The 24,306-nt window shown below is 39.9% G+C and overlaps 1 protein-coding gene across 2 annotated transcripts in view; it reads left to right on the top strand.

The window, feature by feature from the left end:
• RELN (reelin) overlaps positions 1-24,306 on the top strand; it is a 274,888-nt gene that overhangs the window by 225,526 nt on the left and 25,056 nt on the right. For both annotated transcript variants that reach the window (XM_039570742.1, XM_039570743.1), the window contains exons 37-48: positions 345-429; positions 3,029-3,211; positions 4,578-4,749; positions 4,828-4,930; positions 7,361-7,590; positions 11,044-11,264; positions 12,235-12,382; positions 15,701-15,959; positions 17,147-17,396; positions 19,707-19,875; positions 22,389-22,529; positions 23,920-24,097. In XM_039570742.1, coding sequence (XP_039426676.1) covers positions 345-429; positions 3,029-3,211; positions 4,578-4,749; positions 4,828-4,930; positions 7,361-7,590; positions 11,044-11,264; positions 12,235-12,382; positions 15,701-15,959; positions 17,147-17,396; positions 19,707-19,875; positions 22,389-22,529; positions 23,920-24,097 — 2,139 coding nt within the window. The remainder of the gene's footprint in view (positions 1-344; positions 430-3,028; positions 3,212-4,577; positions 4,750-4,827; positions 4,931-7,360; positions 7,591-11,043; positions 11,265-12,234; positions 12,383-15,700; positions 15,960-17,146; positions 17,397-19,706; positions 19,876-22,388; positions 22,530-23,919; positions 24,098-24,306) is intronic.

The raw sequence follows: 24,306 nt of genomic DNA, 5'->3' as shown, positions 1-24,306 counted from the left end.
TTGGCCACTGGACAGTTTGCACAAAAAATGAGTGTAGTAGCTTGGACTCAATGTCTAGATTGGTGTTTGCAGATCCAATCACAGCCCAGCAATTCAGAGCACAAACTCGGTGAGCTGTGTCTGTACCTGTTCATGTTGCTGTGCCTCTGCCAGATCTTGGCTCCCTTTGCCAAGGCTGTCACTGTCCCCATCTTCTGCCTGGGAAAAGGTGTGGTACAGAGAACTTCCTCTCTTGCTGCCACCAGCAGTCAGTAGCAGACAATATCCAGGTAACAATAAGCTACAGAATATCTTCGATAATGGGAAGGGAACTGCTATTCATATTTTATATTCTGTGTTTGCAGGAAGGACTGAGAATGCTTGTTTCAAGAGATCTAGACTGCACTAATACAGTGTACATCCAGTTTTCATTTAAATTTATTGCCAAAGGTAAGATCACTGTTGATTTACTATCACTTCTCTAGCTTTATTAGTACATAGTAGCAAACAGGAAAGAATACAGATTTATATTTTCTACTTCAGTGTATAGTAGGGATCAACAGTTTATGGTAGATTATATGGGAATTTGTTTGAAATTTTGCATCATCCCTACCTTGCTCCCAGCCTACACAGCTGTCTGTGCAATTCCTAAGGAAAAAGTGAACTGTAGTGACATCAAAAATAGCATAGCTAGTAAAGTCTTTGAGCAGAAGAGAAACAAAACAGCTCAAGATTTTTTAGAGATTTTCCACTATGTTGAGAAAAAATTAATTTATCTGGGGTTTTTATGACATAAAATGGTGCCTACAGGAAATTACTTAAGGGACTGATAGGAAACTACAGTGTTTTTCATTTTTCAAGCTTCAGTCCACTGCATTAAAATCTCTTACCATATGACTGCCTAATAGGTATCTTAGAGATAACTGAAACTCCATAATTCTATTTAATTGATATGAAGAATAGTCAGACTTTGCAAGACAAGTTTATGTGTCGGTGTAAATAACTTGTGACAGTTCCTCAGTACAAGGACTTTCATGCCAATGATTCAGTCTTAGCCTGCTCCAAGGCCCTGCCATCCTTGGCCTTAAAAATTAATTATATCCAGGTCTGAAGTGACATGATGGAGAACCACTAACCTGCTTGAAGGTTTGAGTTACTCCCATGCAATTTCAGAAGGTTTTCCCAGCACTGCTGATAGAATTGGCACTTCCAGGCTGAACTCTGAATGCTGAAACACTCCTCTCCCTTTGGTGTAAAGAGGATAGCTATAGCTTCTATGGTAAGCTCAGTGCTCTGGGACTGGACCCTAACTGACTCAACATTTGCCAACAGCTTGAAAATAGTTTTGAACCCCCTCTTTCTTCCTAAATAAGTATCTTAGACAAATCTCTGTATGGACAAGTGAAAATACAGCTCTTTGTGAATTATTATTGATTTTCTTTAATGGGCATTTAACCATATATATTGGGCTATTTATTACTGGGTTTGGTACTTTATCAAAAAGAGACAAAACAGTAACAGCCAAAAACACAATATGCCCCAAAATTATAACATGCCAAATATTTCATATTTATAAGGAAACTCTTCGTGAATACTTCTTTTACAAAACTATGCCTGGTAATGTCTCTTCATATGATCACTGAAAAAATATTAAAAAATACAGTGAGTAAAAACATTGTTCTTAAGGCAGGAATAGCCAAAGGCTCAAGCCTGGATTTTGCAGCTTGATCCACAAGGAGTAAGACCATGAAACTCCAGGAGAAATTGTTCCTTACTAAGTCTACATGACTTGTTAGCCCTACTCCTGGATCCAGGACTTAGTCCCAACAAATTCCTTAATGTTGAATACAAATTAATATAGCTGGGCACATCTCGGCCGTGAGTGTTAAAAGCAGTTTGTTGTGTACTGTTAACTGCCACAGATAAGCTGAAATCAGCTCCTGACTGCAAACAGCTCTTCCCTGCTCCATTCCGTGGTGGTGGAATACTTGCACTGGAGCTGAGGGGAGCAGGAATGTGTGCATCAGGCACTTTGGTTTCAGCAAGTGTGGTTAATTTAAGAACAGAACAAGGGAGAAGCTTGCACAGTGAGTAAGGGATGAAGAAACTGTCCCTTAGTCCTTTTCTTCTGCTGGTTCCTGACTGGGTTTTTGGGGATATGCTATCACTGTGCCACACTATGAAGGGAGCAGAGAGTATAAATCTGTCTGAGTGAGACCTCAGTTCAGAGATACCTTGGACACTGGTATTCATGGACAGCACTGACCAAATACATGCTGAGGGCTGAGCTTGTGAACGGTAACCAGCATCAAGTGTGAGTGCTGGGTTCTAATTAGCATGTGTTAATAGTTAGGGCTATAAAGAGCTTTTGTTTTTCTACTCTTTAAAGCTCAAAGTAAAAAAAATAGGAGGAGCTGGTAGTTAGAAAATGCAAATTTTACTGTCAGTTCTGCTGACTTTTAGGCCCAGCTCAAAGCACAGAATATTGCTTTGCTGTTGTTAAAACATGCTGATAAAGATCCTCAGTGCTTTCCATCAATTATGTTATTTCTGGGCATAAATATTCTCATCCCAGTGTCTGCAGTGAGAGCCATAGACTATACATCTCTGAGGATAGGGACTGTGTCTTTATCTGTGGGTGCTACCAATGGTAATGATAATATCTGGTACCTGGACAAAACAAGCAAATAAATGTTGCATTACTGGAATATGTCTGTAGTAGAAGGAACAGGTTTGTTCTAATCTAAAAAAGTGTAACACTGAGATAGCTTCTCATCTAAGTAATTATCTGTGATCATATGTAGAATGAACAGTAATGCACATTTAGGCCCTATTTCATTTGCATTTTGCAGACAGACAAGCAAGGGAAAGCACAGGAAGATGTATGTGTACAATAGGTGCATAACATCTCAACAGCTTAAGTTGTTGTTAAAGGAAGCCCATACTTTGTAATAGATGTCAGAGCAACATAATTTTATTTCTAATTGAAGAGGCATTTTTGAACTTACTGGATTTTAATGAACATAAATCCATGTCCTTTCTTCTCCAGGCACACCCGAGAGGTCTCATTCCATCCTGCTGCAATACTCTGTCAATGGTGGCATCACTTGGCACCTGATAGATGAGTTTTACTTCACCCAGACTACAGATGTCCTCTTTATCAACGTTCCACTGCCCTATGCAGCCCAAAGCAACACAACGCGGTTCAGGCTCTGGCAACCTTACAACAATGGTAAGGAAGAGACACCTCTGGGAATCCAGGTCCATTCTTGCACAGCTCAGTATCTCTAAGAGAGTAGATTTTTTGAACTGAACAATTACAGAGACTTTTAAATCATGGGGGGTTTGTGTTTGAACTCCTTCAATTAGAATTACTGCAGGATTATGTTTACTGTTCTTATAAAGCAGTTGAATGACTTAAAGTGAAGTACCTTCACCTGATATCCCTGGATTGTGTGCAGAAAACCATCAGCTTTGGCCCTGGAGGGAGTGGGAGATCAAGCAACATCAATAAAGTTAGCTTCACTCAGGTTCTTCTCATTATTTTTAATGGACCTGATTCTCACTTACACTGAGGCCCCATTAGGATGCTCCAATTATACAAAAGTGTCCCAAGTGTAAATGGGAACTGGGTCTACCTTACTCAGAATTAACTAGGCATTAAAAACCCATTTAGAAAGAGTATGTAGTGAGCAGTTAATCTTTTGATTAAATTGTAAAGGACTGGAAAACCACAAGAGGAACACAGCTCATTCCTCCTGATTACAGGAGATGTGCCAGCTGAAGGAAGCTCTCCTCTGCTCTCAGTTACTGTGAGCACATTTCCTAGCAAAAACTGACACTAACAGCTCTAAAGAATTCCAGCAATCATTTAGACGTGGCAATTCAGTAACAGTTTATTCCAGGTAGGCAAATTCTTAGCACAACCTTAACAAAAAAAACCAACCAAATTCAAATCTGGTCCTGACAATCCAGTTTCAGTTCATTCTTCTGACGTGTCCTGCCAAAATCAATTACATAAACTTTTCTCTGATCAACTCCAACACTTTAAGATAAGTGAAAAAATGTTACACATAATATCTGTCAATTTAATCTTTCCTCTTCAGTTTGAGAATACCAATTTTCTGATGTATATGAATACATAATCCATTGGAGAGAACGAGTTTCAGAGCTTCCATCTCTATGGAAGAACTCCTCCCAGGCAAATACAAGCTGCTGAGTACAAGGACATAGAATGAAATTGCACTTTCAGGCTGCTTGGACTCTGTAGCAGCTGCTCATTTAGATGATTCTTAATTGAATAAAACAATGACAGAATTTCAAAGTAAATGTGATTTAAATAGAAGATAATTGTTCAACAGCCATTGCTTTCCACTCTTAGTTTTGCTATGACTTCTATAAATTTAAGGGAATAAAAGTTAATTCCATAGGGTCAGGCTGCAGAGCAGTATGGGGACTATTTTCATGGGAAGTGAAAATAGTGAACCCACACTTTTAGCATCTTCTTCACATAATCTGTAAATACTGGCTGCTGTAATGCTCTCTAATAATAATAATAGTATTAGGTCTTAGTAGGAATATTTCCATTTTCTTTGTAGGCAAAAAAGAAGAAATCTGGATTATTGATGACTTCATTATTGATGGAAATAACCTGAAGAATCCCATTATCCTTTTGGATACCTTTGACTTTGGTCCTAAAGAAGACAACTGGTTTTTCTATCCTGGTGGAAACATTGGGCTTTATTGCCCATATTCATCTAAAAGAGCTCCGTAAGATTCTCTCAGCAATGCAGTAGAAAGAAGTGACTTTGTAAACAGAGTCTAAACACTCCTTTCCTTTATTTACAGGGAAGAAGATTCAGCTATGGTATTTGTTTCAAATGAAGTTGGAGAGCACTCCATTACCACAAGGGACCTGAGTGTAAATGAAAATACTATCATACAATTTGAGGTACTTGTCCTCAGAAAGTTTTTGCCTTTTTCTTCATGTCCTTCCACGTTCTGCTCTGGCATATTTGCCTAGCTGTTCTGATTGCCAAGTAGAGACTCTAATTGATTTGACATGACTCTCCCTCATGTGAATGTGTCATGATGCTTTTAATGCACAGATAAGGGAAATTTCTGCCTCAAAGTCTTCTACTTTCTTACCTAAATTACTACTTTGTTCATGCCTATACACTTGCACTAATAGCATTAAAGTCCATGTCCTGTGCATTGGAGAGTCACCACTGGCAGGAAAGAGGACGAGCAAAATATAATGAGGGGGCCAAATGGCCACTTCACAGCCTGCTCCAGGTAAGAGTGCAGCATTTTCACAGGCTGACCAGTGGAGAGCTACTTCACCTGTGACAGTAGAAAATAATTTTTTTCTGCCTGCTGGCTGAACTGCACTGTGGTACTATCTCAGAGAGACAAGTTTCTGCTTTCCTTTTTCTTCTGCCCACATCATAGATGCTCTAGATGAGGCTGGTTTTTGGCTATCATGGCCTGAAGTCGTCCCATCTTAAGGAGTTAACAAAAGCTCATGAATAAGGAGCATATTTTTGTGTTTCTCATATAGTCAGTGGAAACAGGTACCCCAGTGACAACACAGAGTATAAACTAAACTCTCTGATTTATCCTAGAATATAAACTCTGCATTGGCTAGGGCAGCTATAGTTAGCAGTAACTAGTTAGCCCAGTATTTTTTAGTTTAGAGAGGTCATTGTATTGTCAGTAAGAAACTGGAAAAGAATCTAGCATGTAAATTGCCATGCCACGGTTCCAGACTGCTTTTAACAACAATGTAGCATGTTGTGGCATTAATATGAGGTACATAATAATCAGCAAATGATACAAGTTTATAAAAATTACTAGAATGATACTCAGGGTTTTCCAAGAAAATTAGGTTTAGTTGTGTACTCATGCACACTTCAATTTGTCATGCAACTAATTCATAAATTATTGAATGTAAACCATTTTCTGTTTTAAAATATAGATTACAGCCTGTACAACAAAAATGTTTGAGGTCACTTTAAGATATTCATAAGCCTTCAGAGCATTAACTCAAAATCTACATGTTTACTTCCATATGTGGTAAGAACATCATTTTCAGCTCACTTTTTAAGAACATTAGTGTAAATGAAGGAGTTATGCATAATGCAGTAGAGTTTCTCTCTGTGTCTCAAGAGTCAAAACCTATATTGGGTCAAGCATCTATCTAAGCTTCCAGATGAGTAGACAACCCTTCTAGTCAAATGTAGGTTGATGGGACTCATGTGCACTGAAGAGTGATGAAGGAAACTCAATGTAGGATACTTTCAACATTCATGCACATTTCTAAGTAATGTGTTTTAGAAATAGTTTTTTTTAACAGAACAGCATGATAGAAAGACACTTATTTTTGCTACAAAGACATAGGAATATCAAAATATTACATAGTTCTAATACAGGCCTTATGTTTCATCAGCAATGACTTTTTATTTGTTGCACGGTAAGTACAGTACATCTTATTTTATAAGAGAGTCATTCTGTGAAGGAAATAATTCTTTTACAAAAGCAATTTGAAATTATAAGAACATCTACATATCAGTGTAAAAGAAAAGCAGACTAATCTGCACTGGTTGTATGCAGAAAATGCATCTTAAGAGGTCTCAGATTCTCTATTAAACATTTTGTATTTTTTCAGTAGTAGAACTAGTTTCATTTAAGTTTTCTGCCTTTTCTACTGTTCTTTTTATCAGGAATCTTGTAAGCACACCCTGAGAAGCCTGACACTGACAAACTAAGTTTTGGTGATGTTGAATCTAAATCCAATCCAGCTGTGATGTTCTAGGGCTTTGCCATTATACATGGACGAATAGGTAGTGAGTGCGAAAGCTGAACATATTGAGCTGATAAGCTTCCTTTTTTAAAATGTAACATAAAAGAGGACCATAGTGTAGCTCAGCATTAACCAAAAGTTAGTGTTTGCACTTTTTGTTTGTATATTTCTGCTTTTAATAATGCAGATTTTTTGATGCTGTGGTTACTTCAGTACCTGCCAGAGGACTGCAAGAGCTGGTGCATTTTCTCCAGCAATGTTAGCAGCTCTACTTTGGGATTTGACCAATTAACTTGACAGTTTTCTCTAGCTAGAAGTTGTTGGGGATTTCTTATCATGTTCATGTTATCATAAGCCGTAGTGTGATATACTCATGGACAGGAGGGCAACATGCAAGAGTTCCTGTTCATGTGTGTCCTGAGTGCATCATCCCTGTTGTTAAATAGGTTCCCAAGTCACCATTTTCCTGGACTAAATAAATACAGTACCAAATGGGGGAGGCTGACTAAGGTGAAGAATGGCTGGGGGTCCCACAGCCTGCCCTGTGTCACCTTCTGTGTTTGATGCCTTGGTCCCCAGATCAATATTGGCTGCACCACAGACAGCTCCTCTGCTGACCCAGTGAAGCTGGAGTTCTCACGAGACCTGGGGGCCACCTGGCACCTGCTGCTCCCCTTGTGCTACAGCAGCAGCAGCCACCTCAGCTCCCTCTGCTCCACTGAGCATCACCCAAGCAGCACTTACTACGCAGGCACTACCCAGGGCTGGAGAAGAGAGGTCATTCACTTTGGAAAACTGCACCTCTGTGGGTAAGTGTCCAGCTTCTGTTCCTGCCCAGCTGCTTGTTGCTTTGCTTTTATTTCTGTTTTTCACCCAAAATTTCATTCCAGCACAAGAGTGGTACATAAGGATTGCAGCACTAGAGCAGACCGGAGGACCGATTTTTCCTCTGCTTTTTGCCCTGAATGTTAGCTACTGTTCAGGTGATTCCCCAAATCATATTGTGCCTAATGCTGATGTAGAATAACCACAGGCAATTTCCTATTACCTATATATTTAATTAGTGACAGTTTAATAGAAGAGAGTTGCTTGGTGAAATTAATGCAAAACTGACTGTTCATAGAGTGCTTCGAGTGTTCTTCACAGAACTGCATCAGCCATTTAAATTCACTGATGATATTTTTGCATGAAATTTGAGCTTCATTAGAAAATGCAGTAAAATGTGAGCTAGTATAAGCTTGATTCTACTTCAGTATGAGGAAATGGTCTCATTTAAATACAGTCTCAGCTATATTAGTAATATTCTAAGAAATAACTGCTTCAGTCACTAGAAACTTAGAGAAACAAATCAAGTAGGATGAAAACACAGCATAGAATAAGAGTATGTGGTAGCAGGTACAGTAATATGTAACTTTTCAAAGTAAAAACACTACTGTTTACTTTTTCAGGAATAGCTATCATCTAGCATCAACTCACTTTATGTAAAAGATCACACCATTAATGATTAAACTGTAGCATGTATGAATGAAAATGAGCTGTGTAACTATGAGACTTTGTGAGTCTATGCAGCTATGGCACTGAGTACTTATGAAACTACTGCAGTCAGTGGGTCCTCCACTAAATAAATGACGCCCATGTGTGCCTCTGAAAGTATGAAAAGACCTTTCTAAGAAATAGGACTCAAGTTTGGAAAGACTGGATGTTTAAAATTTAAACATTTTCTTAAATTATTAAACTTGAGTTTTCTGGTTTATGACAGTTAACATTTCAAGCACATAACAGGTATCCATCTCTTTCACCAGCTCACTTGTGCTTCCTGGTTTTGTGCAAAAGCATTATTTTACCCTTTACCTAACCATGCATCCCTCCAAATGAAAATTTTGACTGTGCAGTCTCCTAACTCATTTAAACCTTCCAGGATTTTGATTTAGTCCTCTGTTCCTGAGTGCTTCCATCCTGTTTTTCTACCTTCCTTCCTATTCCTTCACCAACACACCAGGCCAGGAGCCCATTGATAGCAGCCAGACAAGCCCAGCAATGCAGAGTAGCTTATATGGGACATTCAGTGCATTAGATCCTTGGGCCAGAAGGCTGAAGGGGGGATTTCTCCACCAGAATCCACTGGAAGAACAAGAAAAATTTCCAAGCCTGTCTACTCATGTAATTCTAAAACAATCCCCCAGCCTTTTCATCCCCAAAGTGTCAAGTGGTTATATTTAACTGAGAGTAAAGACTTTTGAAGTTATTTCCACTACATATGTAATTTTGGAAATGAATAGATGTTATCAACAGACTGCTGTAAGTAATGGTTAGTATTCCAGTTACATCCTGAAGGTAAGGTCCAGGGCTTGTTGAGCCAGATAAGAAACCCCAAAAGAACTTTAGCAAGACCAGTGGTTCACTCTCTGCTTCAGACATGAGTCGTGCTTCACCCTCACCAGGAGCAACCCTGACAGGAGGAGCTGATACAAATCAGGAAGAAAAATCCAGCATGTGGGGCAAAGGTCTATTCTCAAGAGGAGCTTGTAACACCTCCAGCCTCACACTTGTGTCCTTCACCTCAGGGCACGCTACGTGCAGGAACTCATGCCTTCTGATCAACAAATCAATATGATTACACAGAAGCATCTTATTGTTTAAAATACCCCCATGTTCACACATCTCTCAACTTTGACATAATACCTTACTTACACTACTTACACATACACATATCACTCGACTTAGACATTTTCTTACTTACACTTTTTACAGCTTCTACATAACACAGTACTTATGCATTCTACCTACTTATGCATTCTACTCTACTTATGCATTTTACAACTTTTTTTCAAAGTTTTTCAGCTTCTTCTCTCCCAATTCTTTTCCAATTTAGCACAGTTTACCTTTCAGCTCTTGATGAATTCCTGATGGCTCTAACAGGTGGGGCACCTGATCCAGGAAAGCAGCATCGAGATGATGACAGCAACAAAACCCATCCAGTGATTAGCAGCCAAGTTAGTCCAGGAAAGCCAAACAACAAGCCAGTAAAGGCCAGAGACCAAATATAAACCTATCCCACCTCTCCCCTCAACCCTTCAGACTGGAGCTTAACAACCCTCTTGGGGCTGATGTGCTGCAGCTGAAGGTGGAAAGGCCAGGTGAAGCCAGTGAGGGTAATTCCAGCCTGATCCCACTCTGAGGGCTCTGGTAAAAATAACTAAAGATGGTTTGGCTGGGGCATACTATCAAGGTTCAAATACTTTACAGCAGCTACAGTCGATGATTTTGACTTCCAGAAGAACTCTGGTTCTTGGGCGTCTTTCTCATAACACTTAGTAGTGTCCCCACTCACTAATTATCAGTTGTCACCTAAATCTCCTCATAAATATTTCTTTTTAGAAAATCAAGGAAAAAAAATTGTCAGCTACAATTACCTGTGGAATTGATTCACCTGCTGAATTTAGATATCTTTAACAAGACACATTAAACACGCAAGGCAATTAAGTGCTTTTCCCTTCTCAATCTTCTCATTTCCTTCCTCCCTTAAAACGTTTTCTCAACTGGGAATAAAATTAGTCTCTCAAGTGTTTTCCTCATTTCAATTCGTTTTCCCTCCTTCCCCAGTTGTTCCTTTCCATATGCAGCATTGATGCAAGTAGCACTTAGGAGATGAATTAAAAATGACAGGACAGCACCCAAAGGAGAATATAGTTTAAATTAACAACTTGCAATATCAGCCTGGTTTAAGATTAAGCTGCCCAAAAGCAAGCTGGATACCTGGTGACATGACAGATCACATTTTCTTTCTGTGTAATTGAGGGTGAGATTCCACCCCTATCAGGTGGTCTCTCTGGGGGCAGGATGGAAGCATGAAGTAGGATCTCACTCTCCAGGAGAGGGTGAAAGTGGCCTGGTCTGACCCACTGTACCCCAAAGCAGAAGAGAATCCACCAGACTATGGCCATTCATCTTCTTCATGAATGATGGAGATAAGAACAGCTGGATTTTAAATCTTGAAAAATTATGTCTGTCACTTGGTTTTGGGATTACAACTAATGAATAATGTTATTTTTATTTCTGTCAGTACTTGGGTTGATTGTCAACATAAAGATGCATGAGGTACTGAAGGAATTAGATCTAGCAGTCAGTTTCTAGAATTAATCTATTTATCAAGCCAGTTCCCACAGAAAGAATAATACATACGTGCATATAATGGTATATGTATGGAATACAAAAAAGATGGAACTATTATTTAAAATAGGTACTTTTTATGCCATTTTCAGGTTGGCGAGGTTCCGGTGGTACCAAGGATTCTACCCTGCTGGATCCCAGCCTGTGACTTGGGCCATTGACAATGTGTACATTGGCCCCCAGTGCGAGGAGATGTGCAACGGGCACGGCAGCTGTGTCAATGGCACCAAGTGCATCTGCGACCCCGGCTACTCCGGGCCAACCTGCAAAATAAGCACCAAGAACTCCGACTTCCTTAAGGATGACTTTGAAGGTATCTCTTTTGGGAGGGGGATCTGAATACTGCCTGTCCATCTTAGTGGAACCTAGGGTTCAAGGGATTAAACAGCAAAGCCTTCCTCACCCCTGCATGCTCCTGATTAGAATTTACACCTGGGGGGTATTCCCACGAACCAAGTAATTCAGATGCCATCTGCAAGCATGGTTTGTGAATGTCTGATGCACTGTTAATGCTGGAATACAAAATCTTCATTGAAACAGAACTCCCTGAAACTCTACAGGTAGAAAATAATTTTAGAAGAAAACTGTTTTGATGGTAGTTTGACTTTAGCAGAGACAGAGCATTTGCACATGAGGCAAATAGTGGAGTGTCGTTTCTCACTACTAGGGAAATCTGACTGGCCTTACTACAGCAATCACAGTTTCAGAGCAGACCATGTGTCTCAGCAGTGGGAGCCAGTGCTCAGCAGCCTGAGCAGACCCCAAGAGAGGGAAGGCAGGAGGGAACTGAAAGCCTCACGCATGCCTGGGCACACAGAGCATCCACGCACACAACTCGAAAACCCCCTTGAGGCTTCCCCCGCTAGCAAGCACGGCAAGAGGAGCATGTTTTGCATAAAGCAGCACCTGTGAACCAAACTCATCCCTTTATAGGTGTTGCTGTTCATTTTCAATTTTGCCAGCCCTTGCTCGCATGCTACCACATGATACCCAAGGTTTCTTTAAAGACCTGAGTATGTTGTTGTTATCTTAAGATAAATGAAGAAAAGTGGAAAACCTGGTGAAAAACTGGAAACTAAGATCCCAGATTTCATACTTCTGGGTTTATTTTGTTTATTTTGTTTTGATTTGCATCAGCTTTCTAGAATACATGGTATTGGAAACACTGAATATTTCTCAGTCAGCGTGTGATTTTTAATTTATCTCTCTTCCTCTGGAAGTAGCACTTTTGCAGCAGGAGTACTTCAGAGTAAATCATAAATATGTATTCACTGTGTATTCAGGTCAGCTGGAGTCGGATAGATTCCTCCTTGTGAGTGGTGGAAAGCCGTCAAGGAAATGTGGTATCATGTCTGGAGGAAACAACCTTTTCTTTAATGAAGAAGGTTTACGTATGCTGATGACTCGAGACCTAGATTTGTCACAAGCCAGGTAACACCCTTTTCAAAAGTTCTTTCAGGATTTCATTGAGGAAATAGCATACTGAAGAATAATGCATATGTGATACTTCTCTAGTAAATCAAGCTGACTTACTCTGTGGTCCTCACACTAGCAAATGCTCCATTTTAACCACTGTTACCATGTTAAATTAAATTTAAATTGAACTTTAATAGCATTAGCCATTTAAATGTTGGTTTTTTCCTTGAATAAGAACTCTGGGAATTGATGCCACACCTTCAGTAGTTCATGCAATTTTTCGTTTCTAAACCCATCACATGAGAAATGCTCTGCTTCTCTTACAGTCTGGTGTATTATGAGCCACTGCTGAAACAGGAGTATCTGCTGAAAGTATAACTCTTACATTTGTCATCTCATAATTCTTTCATTTCTGAAGCTTGTTTTTTTCTTATTGTGCACATTTGTTTCCAATAATTCACTGAGAAATTCCCATCAAGCTGTCACCAGCTATTCAAAACCAAATATTTTAGTGTAGTTACAGTTTATGTTGTATCTTTACAGCCTGCAGAGGAGATATGTGATGAGTGAGACATGCTAAGCAAGCCATATTAAAAAAATTTAGCCTAATATGAATTAAACTCCATCCCAGTTGTGAGCATGCTAACAAATAGGCATTGTTTTCTAGTTTATTCTGTGCCTTAGCTGATATTCTTATATTATTACTTTGGAAAGACTGAATTTTCTCCAGGACTTTTTTTCACTGATCTCTAAATACCCTACTCCTCTCTAATGTGCTGTGGGAAACATTTTAACAGGAATTTTATCTACTTCTTACCTGTCAGCATTGGTATTGAAGCTTTAAATAATGGTTTAATTGTAAAGACTCATGGTCAGTAAAAATGCCTAATATCTAATCATTGTAGCTTTTAGATCAGCACTTAGCTAAACGTCAGTGATGTGTAATCTTAAGGACCCCTGTAATTTGTAAGATTCCTCATAGAAAACTTTTTTCAGATAACTTTTTTTTTGTTTTTTGATTAAAACAAACCCCAGTTCTTAGCACTAATTTGATTACTAGACCACTCTGAAACTAAAAGATTGTTTAAGAAAAGATACAAAAGATCTTGTAAGTTGCTCCATTAGACTAAATGATGGTTTTTTTGTTGCTCATGTTCAAAGAACCATCATTTATCTCTTCTCCATGGCTGTTTGTAGCTGGATTTGCATATATTGACCTCAAGGTGTTATATGGAGATAAATTACTTCTGTCTTAGGAAAACAAAGCTGAACATTCAATTTCTTGTATATATACTTATGAAAAATAACAGTTATCAACAAATAACTGTATGTTCTTTTCTGAACAGCAAGGCACACTGCAGTGGCATTGCTGGGAGCTGCTCTTTAGCAACCTAAAGTAATTGCAGTGGGATTTTCTTCATCTCCAGACTGACTCTACCAGCCATCTGCAAAGCACAGCAGATCTGTCTGTGACACAGATGTGCCAAGTTCTGCACAGGACTTGGGGACAAGTTTCAGTTTATGCCAGGAGTGATGAGAACAAGTATCTTTTAAGGGTGCTAGACTCAGTAGTCATATTCCCTTTTCCTTATGGGGAGATCCCCTGAAGAACACAGGTGTGCAGTGGTGTCTGTCAGTGCTGCAAGCCACACTCAGCACTTGGGGATTGAAATCAAGTGGACTCTGCAATCCACTGTCCACTGCCATCACATCTATATGCTAAAGAATTTAACATAGGGACAGTATATCACCCTGATGGTGATACTGGTGGCTGAAACTGCACCACATGAAATGTCAGTAGGGACAGAATATTTTAGGTATCACAGCCGAACAAATCCCTTTCAATTCTGAATTACTAGAAGAATATCCACACATTTGAGTGTTACTAGATTTACAAAAAACACTTTGCTTTTCCATTTCCATTTTTCAAGGCTTTTGCAAAATATCTTTGGGATAAGAAGAGAGATATTTAAAATTATTTTTTTATCTGCTAGACATTGTTACCTATATTCAAGTCGGTTATTACTACATTAGTAAAATCTGAGATGCAAGAATAGCAATGCACAGAAATCAGATGCAACAGAGACAAGGTCACCTGGGTTTATTTCCTTTGAATTATGTGGCAAATGTTGGAGTAAATCTGAGGAGGCAGAAAGACTTGCCAGCAGTGAAGCAAATCCATTACATTTGATATGTTGATCCATGAGGGTACCCAGTGCTCCTTTACAGCACAGGCAATATGTTATGTCTGGGACATGGAGGTGCATATAATCTATAGCAAAATCAGTTATATATAGTAGCAAGAGAAACTGTGAGTCACAGTCAGGACTAGAATTAATTGAATTGTAGGTCTGGTGTTTTATTGGAGCTTTGTCTGCCCAGCACCTCTGTGGTGCACTCCCATCAGATCTACCTGCAGATCAAACCAGAACAAGATTTTTGATGCCAAACTTCTTTTGCACCATTTCATTTAACCACGAGCCAGGCAGCACTAATGCAATAATAATTAGAACAGAAAATACTCTAAAGCTGTGCAAAAGTGGTGCAAACATGAATTAATACTTGTAATATTCCTGCAAGTCCAATAAGTAAATATCATTACAGCACGGTTCCCTCCACTCCAAGTGCACAGTGGAGCTATTTATGAGCATCGGCTGACGGGAAGGATTTCGCAGTTTGATACAAGTCTATTGTGCAGCTTTGGAGAAGCCAATTAACTGGGGGATGAAAGGCTGCTGTCCCTGGGTGGCTTGGGCTGGCTTCAGGGAAGCCGGCACATTTAAACGGTGTAATTTAGACAAATTTCCCAGGCTGACAAAATGGACAAAATGATCCCTGAAAGTGAAATGTGCTTTGTTCTCCTGTCCAGATTTTCTCTGGTTTATGCCAATGGAAAACTGGGATGCTTATTTTGAATTTAAGCATTTCAGCAAATTCATAGCAAATTATGATCTACTTAGAGCACAGTTGCTTTTCTGCCACTAAAATCTGTACTCATGGGATACGAGGATAAAAATTTCACCCAGGATTATGTTTCTGATACTTGCAACACCATCTGCTATGCAGACAAAAGCTGAAAACATAAATGACCAGCTTTGTTCAGCCTCTTATGCCTGGCAAACTACCACACAGGCAAAATGAATTTTTGTCATACCACCTGTCTGTCTAGTTATATTCTGGAAGCTTTGGAAAGGAAATCATAAGATCTCCTAAAGTGGACTCTTACAGCTAGAAATCACAGTGCTAGTCAATTGACAAACTCCAAGTCTCTCTGGTTCATTGTGTAGGATGTTGTAGAAAATAAATCTTTCCAGTAAATGCTCCCCCTGTTAGATTTGTGCAGTTCTTCATGAGACTGGGATGTGGCAAGGGAGTACCTGACCCCAGGAGCCAGCCTGTGCTGCTGCAATATTCACTCAACGGGGGCCTCTCATGGAGCCTTCTCCAGGAGTTCCTCTTCAGTAACTCCAGCAATGTGGGACGATACATTGCCCTGGAAATTCCCTTGAAGGCCCGTTCGAGCTCCACTCGGCTTCGCTGGTGGCAACCATCCGAGAACGGGCATTTCTACAGTCCCTGGGTGATCGACCAGGTGAGGAAACCTTGAGGGAGTTGCTTCTTTTAACACAATTTTAGACTGGATTCAGTATTAATGTCTCCCTTTTTTTGGCATGTACCATTTCACTGAGACAAGCAAAAATGCTTTGCAAAAAAATATTTAGAGCACAATTACTGTTTGCTGAACTCATGGTTTTAATGCAGCATTTCCACGTGGGGCACTGATTGCCCATTTTGAATCTAGGAAGGTCTTTTACACATGTGTAGAGCCTCAGGTTCACATTGCAGGAGGCCTTACCATGCAAAATGCAAGTCTGATTTTAAACTTTAATATATACGTACTTCAATATGTATCCAGATATGGAATTGGCTTGGTAGAATGTAATAGAAAAAAAATCATAGAAAAATACCAATCTGTATGAAAATAAAGTTTCCTATTTAGGATTTGCTTCTATAAAGATTATTATATTACTTTGTATGACTTGGTATAAATCACAAATGATTTATTTCTAAAATGATTGTTCTCTAAGTAGTGTCATTGGGTTGTCCAAGTACAGTTTGCTTTAATATTTATTTTTTTTAAAGAAGTTAGTTCAGATTGTTAGGCGAAACCCAGCCCCTTTAATGTTGTGGTTACAAAATTTTACTTCCCATCCCTCCTTTTAAAAATGAAAAAATACTCATTGTTTCTACATCTCCATTGAATGTAGTTATATTAGTTCAGAACAATCAGAAACTGAATTCAGAATAACAAATGAAAAATAATTCTACCTTGCTTGCTGTTGAATAGTAAAACGATGTTTTATAGTCCATGACAAAACAGAGACTATTTCCCCACTTCCATCAGCAGGTGCAATCTGATAGTAGTGCACCAGATTACAGAAGAGCAGAACAATCACTAGGAAAGTGCAATCACTTTGTTTCTACAAACGCTTATTTTTGTGAGCAGTTTTACTTCATCAAGGATGGAGGTCACCTCCCTGAATTTTAGAGTTTTGCAGCTGAGCCAATCTCTTTCCTTTACAGGAAAGAGATACTCCCCTTTCTCTTCTAAGAGACTAAGCTCTTTACTAAGTAAATTTTTCCATTTTGGACCAGCAGAATAAATACATATAGACTGGTACATCTCCTCCTCCCTCAGGTTGCTATGTCACATATATGTTTATGAGGACTTCTAGACATCTTTTCTTTTCAATAGCAATTTCTTTCCTAATGTTTCAGATTCTTATTGGAGGAAATGTCTCTGGCAATACAGTATTGGAAGATGATTTCACCACACTGGATAGTAGGAAGTGGCTGCTCCACCCTGGTGGAACAAAGATGCCAGTCTGTGGCTCTACTGGGGATGCTCTGGTGTTCATTGAGAAAGCCAGCACCCGCTATGTTGTCACCACTGACATTGTTGTCAATGAAGACTCTTTCTTGCAAATAGATTTTGCAGCATCCTGCTCTGTCACAGACTCCTGTTATGGTAATAACTTCTTAGTAATTCCTGCCATTCCTCTTCCTGCCATTCCTCTTCCTCTACTGCAGAGGAAAATTCACTTGTTTTCTGGTTACATTATTCATCATAACAAGAACTGAGAAACAAAAGAAAGCTGCATGTTTCTGTTAGAAATTGTAACATCAGCGTTTTTATTCCAGGTGTCTGAAGCCTAAGATAAACTGAAGTGTATTATTCCCTTCGAGCACCTAAGTTGCAGTTCAATCCATTTAAGAAAAAGACTAACAGCTGCCTTACTCAAATCCATTTAGTAGATAGCATCCATTTAGTAGACTGCTTGGGGTGGTGGTGTAATAATAAGCAGCTGGGTGTTCCCAGCATATGTTTTTTGCTTTGTGATTTTGCATTTTCAGTGTAGTCTTAGTTCTGATCTCACTTGTACCCATATATCTAAGAAATCATTTATACCAACATACATCTGACACATGCTAAGACAGCATCAACTGAAAAAATTTATATTGTCCATATGAAATAATAAATATGTCTAGATCTATATGTATCCATGAATGAATGTGAGCATAGATATATGCACGTGTATATATATATATATGTTATGTACACACAACAATGCAATTTTTAATTACCTAGCTTCCTTTTTTCCATATGTCTATTGAGTGCAGAGCCAGCTTTTATATGTGTATATACATACAGATAGAGAAATAAATAAAAACGTGCTTTGTACTCAATATACATTACATGGACATTAAAAACTGGTTAATTGGTTCATTATGGGAATTCTAAGGTATGCAAGAAATAGGTCTTTCTAAAAAACAAGCTTTTGAATGCTTGTTTTACACATCCTCTTAGGGTAGGGTTTTGAGGTATAGATATATTTAATGAGGATGAGAATACAATACATTGCATCACGTGGTATGTGTTAATATACTGGGTTGCTGACTATTCCTCTACAATTCTGTATAAAAATGGAAAAAGATTTTACATGAAGTCCCACATTTAGCTTCTCTGATATTGCTAGTCTGAAGCTACTCACATGCTTAACAATTTTTCTTTCTTTCGGTATTAAAAAGACTGCGGCATCCTGAGATCATCTCTGCTAAGTTTAGAATTGTTTTGGCAACTGAGTTATATACCAGCAAAGAAACAGTTCCGTATTTTGTTGGGGGGGGGGGGGGGGGCGGGGCTTGTTTGTTTGTTTCTTTGTCTACTACCCTTATCATTATCTTAACTTCATATTAAATTAGGCAGGACGCTATCGAATCATGGTTCTAGTCATGATGAGCCAAACATTTCTTTTGGTGAGGGAAATTTAGCACTAGAAACTCACTTACCCTTGTTTGTACCTACTTGTCCTTGTATTTCTATAGCACTGTCTTCTGTGCTGAAACATCAAGTAGGACTGATTGGGTGATTAAGGGTCATTTCCTGTGCATGAGGGTAGAAGAAATGGGTCTGCAGTAATCAGAAAAAGATCACAGATTTATCACCCCTGTCACTGCAACCACGCTTCATGTTTTACGCAGACAGCTCAGCCAGAATGCAGCTGGAACATTTACTTCAAGTTAGAGTTCTGCATCTATTATTATTTACTTTTTCATGGCTGCATGAAAGTTTGACTTGAAGTATTTAGGGAGCTTGACTAACCTTTAATTTTCATAATAAAAGTTTATAAGCCATAAACATCAAAACAATGAAACTGCTGATTTTTGCTGAGAAATGAATACATTAGTTTAATGTGGATAGACTGTGTTTGAATGGAAACAAGCTCACTGACTAACAAACTCAAATTAAAATTGTGCTGGGTAATGAAACGAGCTGGTCTGCAGGAGGGGTGGAAGGCTGACTAAGCCATCTTGTGACAGAGCCAAAAGTGAATTTGGGTGTTGCTCAGCTTTACCCAGCAATCACATCCAGCTGAATCTCACCCTTCAAGCCTGAAAAACAAAAAATTTGGTGGTCATGGTGCTGTCACATCACTTTCTTGCACGCTGCAGCTACAGAAGTTGTCTTGACTTAATCTTGGCAACTTAACACTGGCTCTGTCTTTTCATCTGTGGTCTCTTGAGTTAGGTGGTGGATGCAGAGATGTACTGCAGACTCCTCCTGAGCTCTACCTGCTCAGCAGTATGTAACACATCCTCCAGCACTGCCACCAAAGGAGGTAGCTTTGTGCTTCTGACACAAGGGTTTGAAAAGTTCTGAGTGGTTATTTTGTCCACTTTAGTTTAGACTTGTGATAGTGTCGGGGGCTTGCACTTTATTATAGGTCTATGGATAGGCCTCTCTAAATTAAGTAACTAACCATCTTTCCACCCTTAGCTATTGAACTGGAATATTCAGTGGACCTTGGGCTGACCTGGCACCCAATTTTGAGGGACTGTCTTCCCACTAATGTGGAATGCAACAAGTACCATCTTCAGAGGATTCTCATTTCAGACACTTTCAACAAGTGGACTCGGGTTACTTTGCCTCTGCCTCCCTATACTAGGTAACTCCCTCTGGTTTTCTGCAGAATAAATCTAAAAGCATAACTAGGTATTTAGAACATCATGATACATTATAGAGTTAACGCAATTGTACCTTGTCTTTTTTATTTTGTCCATGTATATAGCAACAAATAAATGTAAGTAAATGAAGGTCTATCCTATAAAAATTGAAACACAGGTAGCAAGGGCATCAGGCTCTCAGCACTATTTGACTCCACAACTTTTCTCCTCCTGCTGAGCCCAGTCTCCTCACATAGACATAGGCTGAGCTAACTGCTGGCTCAGAAGTAGCAAAGCACAGGAAAAGCCTTGAGACAGTTGTCATGAAAGATGCTACCTGAGGCACACACAAGTTTGGAAACACAGACCTTTATTTTTAGCAACTGTACTGAAAGCACCTATACAGTTGCTACACGTTTTGACATTAGTAGTGGAAAAGTCCGTGTTCTATTATAATCATTTGGGGCATCTGGACTCTTCCCTATCTTCCGTGCTGTTACATCAAGCAATAGCACTTTTTTTAGGAGTTGTTCCCAGGATTAATTTTCTGTGCTTCCTCTTTTGTGCAGCTTTGCTATGTATTGTCTGTAAAAATCCATTACCCCAACAGTTCTTGTATAAAGACTGCAAATTTGCGTTCAGAATAGTCTTTCTGGGGTTGAATGGGATAAATCACAGCTGGGATCGATGTTCCAAACCAATTGAATTTGGACCTGAAAGGAAGCTGCCACCTGAGATAAACTCAGGTTTATAAATAACTGTGATTTTAAGACTGAAGAGTTTTTTGAGCAGTATATGTCACAAGAAGTCTGATGCCCTACCGAGGTGAAAATTTCACTTCTGTCCAATCCCATAATTGTAATTTTTGGCTCAAGTAGTACCATTTCCCAAAATTATTAAGATAGGCATTCCATGAGAGAGGTTATTACAACCTTATCTCATAAGCAAGAGACACATTAAGCTTTAGGATAAGAACAGTGCAGCTAATAGGCCTTTTAGTCTAGATGCAATATCATTCTTATGCTGCTTTATTATTTCAAGCTGAGTAATAGTGGGTGTGTGTCTCCAATTGTTTGTGCCTGTATGTTTTAGGCACATGCAGGCCTCATGCAGGCACATGTAGTCAATAACTTGGCCTGGTGCTCACCACTCATGTCTGTGTAGCCTGTTAAGGCTTCTGCACTCCAGAGCACTACCTCACCTCTGGCCTCTAGACGGCAACGAACACTTAGTTTTAGCTTAGAGCCGATTTTAAAATGCAAATGTGAACACAAAGCTTCCCACAGGAGCGTCAACTCTGTAACTTGTTAGTGAAGTGCCCAGCCAAACCAGGCAGTGTAAGATACAGGTGCTTGTCTTTATTTTGAAAGGACCTCCTCACAATTTCTACATTTCTTTTTAAAATGCTGTTTGGTGAGCAGCTGAGCTGAGCTCAGAGCAGTAGATTTCTTTCTGGATAAACATGTTATTTATTCACCTCATGCAGCATTTTCATTAAAAAATAATTAATGGGATAATTATGACCTTATCATATGAGGTCCATTTTTACATTAAATGGTTTTAGGGGGTTTTGGTGTTTACAGTAATTGTGATTTCTCTATGAGTTTCAAAAGAAAACAGACTACGAAAAGTTCAATGCTGCCATCTAGTGCTGTAGAGTCAAAAAGGGATCAGCTTGAATTCACAGTTAACAGAAATTCATCTTCTCACAGCTCTTGACTCACAATCTCCACCTGCATGAGCTGAATAGCTATTTGGTGTCCCCTGACTGTTTTGGATAGATTTTAATCATCTATCTTGGGAGCTGAGACACTTAATTCACATATAGGGAGCTAAGCCCATTTTAATCAACAAAATGAAAATAATTTACTGAGTAGAGCCACAGATAATTTCTTAGCATTTCCCACCAAGCCCTGGGTGGAGGGGAGGGAAAAAACTGCAACAACAGGGTCATGCTGCAAGCCCTGCATGGCCTTCTTGCCTGTCCCCAGCCCACTGCCTAGAGCTGCTCTTACCTAAGGGTAGTTGGGAGAATCCATAGAGAAAAAGTCAGGTAAATTTGTTGACTTGGACTTGTTGACCGGCTCAGGGTGAAACTTGGAGGGTTTGGATTATTCTGGCTTGATCCAGCTCCTAGCTATCCCTCAAGTTTGGATCTGTGCTGGGACATGGTTATGACTGGCCTGAGCTTCCAATTGGGAGTACCAACTTCTTCCTACCCTCCTCTCCACTGCACCAACCATGGCCCACTTGCTTTGCTTTCACCAGTGATCCACTTCCTACCTCCCACACTCTCAACTTGATACCAAGCACCTGTGCTTTGTCCTGTTATCAAAATTTGGGCACCTTTTTATTGGAGGGATGTTGTCATTGTCAGAAATCAGCCCTGGATCATGCTGGTATCAAACAAATCTTCCAAGATCAGCCTAGCCTTAAGACTAACATTTCCTTTTAGTCAAAATAAGGATTACCTTGGCTAGAAAATACAGAATTCTTTTTTTCTTTCTCTCCCAAGGTCTCAAGCAACTCGTTTCCGCTGGCACCAGCCTGCTCCTTTTGACAAGCAGCAAACGTGGGCAATTGATAACGTCTACATTGGGGATGGCTGCATAGACATGTGCAGTGGCCACGGGAAGTGCACACAAGACAACTGTGTGTAAGTGTTCTGTTCCCTGTCCTGCCCAGGGCTGTAGCATTTCACTCTCCCTCTGTCATTCTGATGAACTTGTGGGAAAAACTGACACAATTCTACAAAGGAAGGTGGATTTTACTGTTAAAACTGAGCGGGGCACTGGGACCACTTGGGAACAGAAGTAAAAAGTGGAAGTGCAGGGGTTGGCACAGCCAGACCTCTGCCTGTTGGTGCTCCATGGCCAAAGCAGACAGTCCTTTCCTCAGTGGCAATGCATCACCTCTGCTCTTGCCTGTGCTGCATCTAGATTCCTCTCCCACCAGGCAGGGGACCTTCTTGAACCTCTTGAACTTCTTGAACCCAGGCAGGGAACCTCTTGAGTTCACACATCCCTCTAGGGACATCCAGTCCTGGAGCTTCCCAAAATACGTTACCCTTATTCCCAGGGGGTTTCACACCATATCCCTGTGCTCTCAGCCTGGTGCTGGGTGCAGAGAACCCAGGCTGGAGGTGAGACATATCCACCAAGTGGGATATATGCCAGTTCTTCACAAGGCCAGATTTTGCCTTTTGAGGGGTGTTACCTGGATGGTCTGATGGCTCTGCTTCATGGTATGGTTTGCCAGGGGAGGCAAACTGGCTTGATCCTCAAACTGTTTGTGTAACAATCCACAAAGAGTCCTGCAAAGCTAGCAAACAACAACCCCCAGACTTGCTTGTTTTGGCAACAGAGAAATACCTTCCAGATGGATGTATTGCTTTTTTTCCAGCCACAAATGGCAACAGAAATGGGAGAATGGTTGTATTGCACAGTGACAAATACATTGCACTGTGCCTGTATTTGTTAGAAATATATTTCACTGCAGAATAGACATATTATTGTGTTCTCCTCTATCCTGACAACACTGAAGTACTAAGACACAATATCCCTGGTGAAATCTCATAGTAGCAGAACACAGTTCCAAGCTGTTATCCAGTCTTTGACACATTACAAGAACATTTTTCAGAGGGAAAAAAAAAAGGAGAACTATATAAAGATAAGAAAGCACCCATCTACTAAAATTTTACAGAAACCTGAACTTTAACATTAGCAGGACATTTTTAGGCTTGGCACATTCTCTTGGTTTATCTATCCAAGCACAATGTATTTTACTGATTTTAGTGTGTTTGGGAGTGTACCGAGTGTACCCTGTATTAGAAGCTTGAGTGATACATAATACTAAGCCTGCAAAAAAGTCATTTTTGCTTCATATTAACTGCAAAATGCCAGATGTTTGAAACCCCCACATACCAGTTGTGCACTGGTAAATGAAGCCACTATGCAGAATGAGATGGTAGTTTAATAACATGGCACTGATTAAACCTCCATGCAGAGCCTTTGCCAGCTGATTTGTGCATTTGTTTTGCTCTGCAGCTGCGACGAGCACTGGGGTGGGCTGTACTGCGACGAGCCAGAGACTCCCCTTCCGACACAGCTGAAGGACAACTTCAACCGCTCCCCCTCGAACCAGAACTGGCTGACGGTGAACGGGGGCAAACTCAGCACGGTCTGCGGGGCCGTCGCCTCTGGGATGGCTCTTCACTTCAGCGGGGTGTGTGTCCAGCACAGGGACCAGCTTGCTCCATTTGACACTATAAACAGGACTGATTTAAAAAGTTAAATAGCAAGGCATTAAAAAAATAACAGCATAACTTATTAAACATATAAAACGTTTTTAAAAATTAAATCCTTTGCCTGGCTGAAGGTCGAAGTCAAACAGGTCCTACAGACACTCCAGGAAAGCTGATACTATGTTCCTTG

This window comes from Corvus cornix, chromosome 1A (genome assembly GCF_000738735.6).
Source record: "Corvus cornix cornix isolate S_Up_H32 chromosome 1A, ASM73873v5, whole genome shotgun sequence".
Classification (NCBI taxonomy): Eukaryota; Metazoa; Chordata; class Aves; order Passeriformes; family Corvidae; genus Corvus; species Corvus cornix.
Note: the sequence above shows the minus strand (reverse complement) of the source record. Positions and strands in the feature narration are given on the sequence as shown.